The 9,905-nt window shown below is 47.6% G+C and overlaps 1 protein-coding gene across 1 annotated transcript in view; it reads left to right on the top strand.

Annotated features, from left to right (window-relative positions):
- Nucleotides 1–9,414, top strand: part of APBA3 (amyloid beta (A4) precursor protein-binding, family A, member 3) — a 30,502-nt gene extending 21,088 nt beyond the window's left edge. The window contains exons 6-11 of the mRNA XM_015420586.1: nt 95–253; nt 2,804–2,995; nt 4,611–4,823; nt 5,997–6,116; nt 7,144–7,284; nt 9,409–9,414. Coding sequence (XP_015276072.1) covers nt 95–253; nt 2,804–2,995; nt 4,611–4,823; nt 5,997–6,116; nt 7,144–7,284; nt 9,409–9,414 — 831 coding nt within the window. The remainder of the gene's footprint in view (nt 1–94; nt 254–2,803; nt 2,996–4,610; nt 4,824–5,996; nt 6,117–7,143; nt 7,285–9,408) is intronic.
- Nucleotides 9,415–9,905: the final 491 nt, after the last annotated feature.

Raw genomic sequence — 9,905 nt, 5'->3', positions numbered from 1 at the left:
TATCGCAGGTCCCCTTTCTTGTCCCTCAGATTACTGATCCAGAGCTCAATGCCAACCACACATCCCAGCATCCTTGACCTCTCTTTCCCCACAGGAAGCCATGATGGACCATCCCCTCGCCACCATCTCATACATAGCTGACATTGGCAATATCGTGGTGCTCATGGCCCGTAGGAAGCTACCTCGCCAGGCAGATGCTTCTGTGGAAAAGCAGCTCTACAAAATGATCTGCCATGTCTTCCACTCGACTGATGTGAGCTTTGGGGGCGGGGGGGGGAACGCCAGTGGCCTCTGAGGTTTGTGTGTGCCCGGGACATGTTTGCAAAGAATATTTAATGGAGAATAGACCTAAATCTGCTAATTTATGAAAGCTAAATGGAACCTAACCCAGCTTTCTTTTTTTAAAATAATCATTTATATCAGAGGTTTGCACCAGTGGGCCAGTTGCTTCCTTAGGCCATAGTAAAGAGGTAGCACACAGGGTAAATCCCTGGCTACAGTCCCTCAGGGCCAGGGCCAGAAACCGCTCTCTCAGGCAGGTATATAACGTATCACTACAGCTTTCTGTGGCGACTTGCGTGGCTTTCGTATGGAGGTGTACAACTTTCCCCCCTTCTATTGCTGCAGTGTTTCCATCTCAGGCGAGATAGGAATGGCAGTTTCAGATGGTTTGCTTCTTTGAACTGATGCAGCAAATGGTGTGTGGGGGGGAAGGGGGGTTGGTATCTTTAAAGTTACAACGTAACTTTCATGTGACAGGCCGCACTAATTCAGCATCACAAGAAGATAGAGCATCCAATAAAAAGGTAGTTTTCAAGGAACACCTTGAGAAACCACAGAAGAAAAAATGATTGGCTAAAAATCTTAAAACAGCCTTTCAGCAGTTCAGAGGCTAAAACGCAAGTCTGAAATCGACCTTAGTTACACATCAGCCCCAGCCAAACTATTGCTGGCCTACTGTGACACCTCAGTATGCTCCATTCTCTCAACAAGGAACTCTTTAACTGAAAACATGGTATCTCCTCATATCTTTATTCATAGTCCTGCTAGATTAAACCTCAAAAACCTAATTTCTTTCTTCAAACTCTAACTTCTTCTCCCTCGCAAAATCTAGCTGCTCTCTCCGGTCCCTAACTTGTTCCCTTTCACAAGACTTAACAGATCCTTCAAACTCTTAACTTCTTTTCCATCACGAGATCTAGCTCCTCTCTCTTCAAACCCTAGTTTCTTCTCCCTCGCCCGAACTTCTTCTCTTTCTTAAGACCTAGCTGTTCCCTTCAAACCCGAACTTCTTTTCCCTCAGAAGACCACACTCTTCCACTTAAACCCTAATTTCTATTCCCTCACAAGACCAAGCTGCTTCCATTGACTTGAACTTCTTTTCCCTCAGAAGATCACACTCTTCTATTCAAACCCTAATTTCTATTCCCGCACAAGGCCAAGCTGCTGTCTTCAAACCCTAACTTCTTCTCTCTCACAAACTCCCTCTTGTTCCAGTACAGCTCCCATTGGCTGATGCAGAGCACCGCTACTGTATCTCTGGGGCATATTTCTGTAGTCTGCCTGTGTCACGGCTCAGGTGGGGTGTCACCTGATGTTGCCACCACTCTGGATTTAGGTTCCCTTGAGAAGGCCCAGGGTACCCTCCCAAGACCTTCAGACCTCCCTTTTGGACAAATAACAGGCGTGAGGACAAGGCAGAGTGAACAATGCAAACAAGGTCAAACAAACAAGGTGCAGAATTATAACAGTAAGTGGGTGAAAAGAAATCAAATGCCCTAACGCATCTAAATATATACTGTCCCTAGCTCACTATCTGCAGTGGCCTTAGACTACTCACCCTTCCCTCAGGATGAGGGTTTCTTCCCTGTAGCTACCTTCCTTCTGGCTCTGCCCTCTGGGAAGAAGAACAGCTTCTGCTCTGGCACCAGCCCTTTTGTTCCCCAGCCCTCTTCTTCCCTATTGGTCAATTTTGGCTCCAGAACCTCTCAGGGGCTTCTGGGAGTTGTAGGCCCAGCCTCACCTACTGCTAGCCAGGCTCCCTGAGCCTAGTAGGCCTCTGTGGCACAGCCCAGATCATGACAGCCTGTCTCACAGAGTGCTATACATATTTGCTCATCTCTTAACATTTTTGAGGCCCTGCTCTATTCTGTAATATTATGTTGGTTGTTTTTTAAAAAAATGCTCCATTGATCGTTTAATTGGCTGTTGTTTTCAGCAATTGATAATCTTTTCTTATTTAAATAGCAATTGAGTGATTTTTTTTTTGCATTATTTTGTAGTATACAATGCCTTATAATTTATAAGCAGCCTCAAAAACTTGTATTTGATGAGAAGTGCAGGATGAAATTTTTTAAATGGGTGGAATAGATGGAGAGCCAGCGTGGTGTGACGGTTACAGCATCAGGCTAGGATCTGGGACATCAAGGGTCCAATCGCAGCGGAAAGCTCACTGGTTGGTCTTGGGCCTCTCTCAGCCTAACCCACCTCAAAGGGCTGTTGTTAGCATAAAGTATGGGAGAGTCATGCATGTTGCACTGAGCTCCTTGAAGGAAAAGCATGAGAAAAGTGTACAAGACAGATAAACAACAAACGCACAACGCTGAAGCATTTGGATTTCAGTTCTCTGAAATATCAGCACAAAGGATTCTCAAAGATAGCTCCGGAGATCGGTGAGGAAACGACCAGGACTGCTAACCTCTCCTTTGGGGATGTGCTCAGGGCTAAAGGGACTGTTACCCTTTCCCCTTCTCAGATCTCAGAAACTGTCTCTGATTTTTGCCTTTCTGTCCCATTTCTGCAGGCCCAGTTGATAGCTCAGGCAATTGGCCAGGCCTTCAGTGTGGCATACCAGCAGTTCCTCCATGCTAGCGGCATCGACCCTAGCCAGGTTGGCCCTCGCCGGTATGACGACGACGACGACGTACTGACCACAGGAGAGGACCTGTACAATGGGGATTTGGCTCACTTCTCCAAGCAAGAGAACTGTAAGGAAGTAAGAATGAGCGAGTTACATTCTCCCAGGGCTGGAGGACGAGATAGGAGCACTGAGGTTGACTACGCTTCTGCATGGCTCTTTGACACTCTTGTTGAACCCAGTCTGGGGAGACCCAGGTTAAATCTCCGCTCAGCCTCTGAGGCAGCTCCGTCTCATGTCCTAACCTACCTCTCAGGATTGTGATGAGCGGGATAGCTCTCTCCTGTGTAGCCTAGAGGCCTGGGGTTCAAGTCCTCACACGCCATGAAATTTACTGGGTGACCTTGGCCAGTTGTTTTCCTTTTGGCCTAGCCTACTTTGCAGGTTTGTAGGGAGGATCAGGTGTTGGATGGGAGAACCAAGGATACCACCTTGCTCTCCTTGGGCTGAAGACAGAATAAAAACGTGACAAACAAATACTTCCACCTCCCTGCCGCTGCCTGGTTCTTACGGGAGGATGGATAGGAATCATAGGTGATGGATTTTGACACTCCTTCCCTATAATTTTACGCCGAAAACTTTAAAACCTCAACAGGATTGCAACTGCTGTAGTTGCCTTCTGTGGCACAGTCAGAGGTCATTTTGGGGGGGAACGCGGGGGGTTCCTGTGCTTGTCATTTCCCCAGAAAATGCTTTCCTGGGGACACCTTCTTTGGGGGAGCCATAACTCGAACCCCATAAATTCAATCCTCACCAACCTTGGCATGTAGGTAGAGGTGGGTTAGCCGGATATCCCTTGTGAGTTTGGTGTCTCTATCATGCTGAGGGGTGTTCTACCATGTCACAAACCTCACAAATGAAACTGGTTTATTTGTGATGTTTCATGGTTCATGAAGCTGGCATACCATGAACCATACCACATTTTCCCAGTTCATGCCCATCACTACTCAACACCAGTTCTCTAGGTGAAATCCATCTGGTTGTCCTCATGAATTACCCCTGCATTGACCCATGTGGATCTATAAGAACCAGATCATCACTGAGACAGTACCCTAAGACCACAATTGTACCTTTAAAGATTGACTACCTCTTTCAATAGTCTTTCAGTAGTCATGTATGGCTGCGAGAGTTGGACTATAAGGAAGGCCGAGCGCCGAAGAATAGATTCTTTTGAACTATGGTGCTGGAGAAGACTCTTGAGAGTCCCTTGGACTGCAAGAAGATCAAATCAGTCAATCCTAAAAGAAATCAACCCTGACTGTTCCCTGGAAGGCCAGGTAATGAAACTGAAGCTCAAATACTTTGGCCACCAAATGAGAAGGGAGCACTCACTGGAGAAGACCCTGATGCTGGGAAAGATTGAAGGTCAAAGAAGACGGGGACGGCAAAGGATTAGATGGTTAGACAGTGTCATCGATGCAACGAACATGAAATTGAGCAAACTTCAGAGAACGGCGGAAAACAGGAGAGCCTGGCGAGATCTTGTCCATGGGGTCGCGAAGAGTCGGACTTGACTGTGCGACTGAACAACAACAATTTGGGAGTGGGTGGCCTCCCAAGGAAATTTTTTCCATCTAGGCTGAAGCCCTGCCCCTCACCCTCAGGCACCCCATGTTAGGTCAGTTCCTAAACCTCATGTCTTGGCCTTCCTCTCTGCAGCCTACCTTTCATGCCTCTGTTGTTGCCCGCCCAGGTCGTCATCCGTAAACAAAAGGGGGAGATCTTGGGTATCGTGATTGTCGAGTCGGGCTGGGGTTCCATCCTGCCCACGGTGGTCATCGCCAACCTCATGCACGGGGGAGCAGCAGAGACGTCAGGGAGCCTGAGCATCGGAGACCGCATCATGTCCGTCAACGGGACCAGCCTGGTGGGGTTGCCCCTTGCCACGTGCCAGAACATCATACGGGTGAGGGGGCTTGTGCCCAGGTGGGGAGCAGGAAGGGTCTCACAGCTCTAGAGCAGGGCAAAGTAAAAATCTTACGGCTTATTGCCTGTCTGAATCAAAGTCTGCAATGCAGAATACAGCATCCCAACAAGATTTTCCCGTTTCTCTTTCATTCCTGGTTTTTGTGGACCGCCCGGTAAAATCTCAGGAGGAGCTGAGCAGGATTTTTGTTTGTAGGGCAGGACTTCAGTACTCGGCCGAGGTCATAGAATCATAGAGTTGGAAGGGACCACCAGGGTCATCTAGTCCAATCCCCTGTACAACGCAGGAAATACACAAATCTTCCCCCACGCATACACCCTCAGGGACCTCTGTTCCATGCCCAGAAGAGGACAAAAAACCTCCAGGATCCCTGGGCAAACCGGCCTGGAGAAAAATTGCTTCCTGACCCCAAAGTGACAGTCAGTATTTCCCCAGGCATGTAAGAAAGGCCACAAGAAGTAAGCATGGATGCAACCCTTCCTGCCCTCCCTCTCATGATCTGCCTAAGTTCACAGAGTCAGCATTGCTGTCAGATAGCCATCTAGTTGTTCATTCCGAAACAGAAGCAATGAAACAAAAACATGCATCATTTAAATGTGCATTAAAAGCAAAGCTTAATATTTCTTGTACTGTTCCAATAAACATTAGACACCATCCTACAGATTAGTTTTTAGGTCTTTAACAGATGTTGGCTATGCCTCCAGATAAGGTAGTAGGTAAGCAGGTGGTTCAAGTGGTTAAGACGCTGAACTGCGGGCTGTAGAAGGTCGGTAGTTCAGCAGTTCGAGACCCGAGTTGCCACATGACGGAGTGAGTGCCCAGCTCCTGCCAACCTAGCAGTTCGAAAGCAAGAAATTGCAAGTAGATAAATAGGTACCACTTCGGTGGGAAGGTAACAGCATTCCGTGCACCTTGGTGTTTAGTCATGTCGGCCACATGACCACGGAAACGTCTTTGGACAGTGCTGGCTCTTCGGCTTTGAAACGGAGATGAGTACTGCAACCCTAGAGTCGGATTCGACTGGCTTTTGAGCAAGGGAACCTTTACCTTTACCTTTAAGCAGGAGATATTTCAGCCCCCGGCATCATATTTACCAGTGGCACACACAGGTTTAGCCTTTCTGACCTGTCTCCAATCATGTCTCCCTCCCAGGATTTGAAAACCCAGACCGAAGTGACCTTGAAAGTTGTGCACTGTCCCCCAGTAACCACAGCCATTGTTCGGCGGCCTGACACAAAATACCCTCTGGGGTTCTGCGTGGAAAATGGCATTGTGAGTAACTGAAGGGCTCAAGAGAGTAAGTCAAGTCGTGTGTGGAAGGCTGGGAAAAAGCAAGCTCCCTTACACCCTTTAAGGTTGTATAAGATTGCAATATAGTCTTGTTTTTAAATCAAAATTCCCACGTGTGGTTTAAATAAAAAACACAAAAGCAGCAAGATGCCCCATCACCCACCAAACACCTGGGCTAATAGAAATGTTTTGGCATGGCCCATGAAAGGATTATTAAATCGTTGCTACAACTATTTTTTGGAGCAGTAACCACAAATGTGGTGCCATCACAAATGTGGTCCCAGCACCTACCTAGTGAGAGCAGGACAGTTCAAGGCATTCACTATTGGCGGTACATCAGTGGGAAGCTAGAGATGACTTCAATGGATAGGAGACGCCTATTTCTGATACAGGTACTATATTCAAACACTGAGATCAGGGTTATAGGAAATAAGCAAGGCCTCCTCTCTAATTCTATTCCATCTAATAAAGGGGTCAAGCAAGGTTGTGTAGTGGCCCCTTCCCTCTTTGCCATTTACACTAATGATTTAATCAGTTATCTGGGACTGGTAGATACCCGCCCACCTTAGCTGATCGACATCTGTTAAGCTTTACTGTATGCGGATGATATGGTGCTATTATCCAGGATGCCAGTCAGCCTGAAAGGGGCGCTAAATCAATTTGGCCCTGCATTGTGATTTAAATCATTTGGAGATCAGTTGTAACAAAACTAAAATAATGGCCTTTGGCACTAAACCCAAGATCAAAGAATGGAGCATAAATGGCTATAAGCTACAGCAGGTAGCAGCTTATAAATACCTTGGAGTTATGATTCAATCTTCAGGCGCAAAAAGGGCCCATCATGAATATGCTGTGAATTCTGGTCGCAAATCGACCCAGGGCATTGTCAGATTTTTTTTATGCGAAAGGGGGGCAATATGTTCCAGTGGCCCTTAAACTGTATCTTGCCAAGACTGTGCCTCAACTGCTACCAAATGCTGTATTGTGGCTCCCCCCTTCTGCCATCCAGATCTGCAGCCTCATGCGTGGCGGGATTGCAGAGAGGGGCGGCATCCGGGTCGGACACCGCATCATCGAGATCAATGGGCAGAGCGGCGTGGCCATGCCGCACGAGAAGATCATCCAGATCCTCACGCAGGCCGTCAGCGAGGTGGGCTTGTTTTGTGGCTCCCGGACACGTCGGGGATTGAACCGGGAACCTTTTCTGTTGTTGAGCCATGGCCACTTCTGGGGGGTGGGGGGAGACAGCTGTGTGCGGCTGGCAGAGAGGTGGTGGCGATCCTGCTGTATCCAAAGTGGAAAAAGCAGTATTAGCTCAACTCGGCTGGCAAACAAAATAAGTTTAAGAATAACTTGTACTCCCATAATGGGAGGACCAGATGGCAGAGCCTCGAGTGCACTAGGTGAAGACTGAGCAGGCATCAGGAGGCATAGAAGGTCGAGAGTGGCAGAGAGTCTATACCAGGGGTGGCCAAACTGTGGCTCGGGAGCCACATGTGGCTCTTTAACACATATTGTGCGGCTCCTGGAAGGGCAGCTGGGGAAGTGAAGGGGAGGCTTGCCTCCACGATTGGTCTTCCCTTCCCCAGCCAGGGTTTCACTCTATGGGTAGGCTTGAGGTGGGGAGGGGGGAGCAGAGAAAGAAAGCAACTTTTCTCAAACCCCCCCCCCCCATGTCAGCTTGGAGAAGGCATTTGTCTCTTTAAATCCCTTCTCCTAGACAAGCCAGCTGGTGTGGGGGTGTAGGGATGTAGGGGGGTTGGAGAACACATTTAAAGTTAAAGTTGTTTTCTTTCCATCACTCCCTTCCTCCCTCCACATTTATTTGCTTTCTTTCCACACCTCTCTCTCTCTCTTTTTCCCCTTCCTCCCTCCCTCCCCTATCCATTTGCTTTCTTTCTACCTCTTAGACAAATATCATTAGCAAACAATTAAGTATCATTGGACCAATAAATATCATTATCAGTATCTGTTTTTACCCCTTAGGCTTTATTTTCGGCAGTCTCATCTAATGTTTGTTTTTTTAAAAAATAACAATTTTTTTAGGATATATTAATAAGTCAAACATATATCATTTTACTAACTTTCTTATATCCTTTTCTCCTAATTCTCCTAGTTCCCCACCCCTTCCGGCTTCCCACAGTGCTCCAACCTCCAGCCCATATCTTATAGTCCCCTCATTTCCCCCTAACTTGTTCATCAAATTCTACAGGTAACATATCTTTTAACTACTCAGTCTCATCTAATGTTTATTTATTTATATTAAATTTATACCCCGCCCTCCCCACAAATCAGGCTCAGGGTGGCTTCCAACATGACATATATACAGCTTAAAACACAATTATTAAAAACACTACAAATCAACAAGCATAAAGTGTTAAAAGTCACTTAAATGGCACATTTTCAATGGATTTCCATTTCCCAATGCTCTAAGGTGTTCTTCTGCTCGTAGTTTCCTTAAGGCAACAGCTCGATGGTGGCTCATGGGCCAGGTGCTGCAACAATCGGTCGATCTAATGATGGTCCAACAGCGGCGGCCCGTAATTGAATGCCTGGCGGAAGACCTCCGTCTTACAGGCCCTGTGGAACTGTGAGAGGTCCTGTAGGGCCGTGGTCTCCTCTGGGAGCTCGTTCCACCAGGTAAGGGCCACCACCGAAAAGGCCCCGGCCCTAGTGGCAGCTAGCCTGGCCTCCCTCGGGCCAGGAAGGGTCAACCGATTTTGATACCCAGACCGTAGTGCTCTCTGGGGTATATACGGGGAAAGGCGGTCCCGTAGGTATGTCGAACCCTGGCCATAAAGGGCTTTAAAGGTAAGGACCAGCACCTTGAAGCGGATTCAGTATGCTATTGGCAGCCAGTGCAGTGTCCTCAGCGCAGGCTGGATGTGCTCCCATCTAGGGAGACCCAACAACAGCCTGGCTGTGGCATTCTGCACCAGCTGAAGCCTCTGGATTTGGGACAAGGGCAGCCCCATGTAGAGAGTGTTACAGTAGTCTAGTCTCAAGGTGACCATTGCATGGATCACTGTCGCCAAGTTCAGCCAGTGCAGTGTCCTCAGCGCAGGCTGGATGTGCTCCCATCTAGGGAGACCCAACAACAGCCTGGCTGTGGCATTCTGCACTAGCTGCAGCTTCCAAATCTGTGACAAGGGTAGCCCCATGTAGAGAGTGTGCCTCCATAGTAAGGGAGGGATCCAGGCGCACTGTGAATAAAAAGCAAATTTGCATATTTTCCAATAAAAACCTGTGTGCAATACTTGTTCATGTCTTGCAGATCTGAAACATCTGACATTTATTCCATGTGGCTCTTACGTTAAGCAAGTTTGGCCACCCCTTATCTCATATTAAAAGGTAAAGGTTCCCTTGCTCGAAAGCCAGTCGAATCCGACTCTAGGCTTGCGTTGCTCATCTCCGTTTCAAAGCCGAAGAGCCAGCGCTGCCCGAAGACGTTTCCGTGGTCATGTGGCCGGCATGACTAAACACCAAGGTGCACGGAACGCTGTTACCTTCCCACCGAAGTGGTACCTATTTATCTACTTGCAATTTCTTGCTTTCGAACTGCTAGGTTGGCAGGAGTATCTGATATTAGGACTATTTAAATTTATGTGTGTGTTTTATTCCGTTTGTAAGCCACCCTGAGCCAACCTTGGCTGGGAGAGCGGGATATAAATCTAAATACATAAATAAATATACAATCATGGCCATGGCAGAGAATCACATAAAGGGAGGAGGAATTAGCCTGGCCCAGCAATTGAAAGCTTTTCAAATCCT

The sequence above is a fragment of the Gekko japonicus genome, unplaced genomic scaffold (genome assembly GCF_001447785.1).
Source record: "Gekko japonicus isolate JY-2015 unplaced genomic scaffold, Gekko_japonicus_V1.1 scaffold884, whole genome shotgun sequence".
Taxonomy (NCBI): domain Eukaryota; kingdom Metazoa; phylum Chordata; class Lepidosauria; order Squamata; family Gekkonidae; genus Gekko; species Gekko japonicus.
The sequence above is the reverse complement of the archived record's forward strand: the minus strand, read 5'-3'. Positions and strand labels throughout refer to the sequence as shown.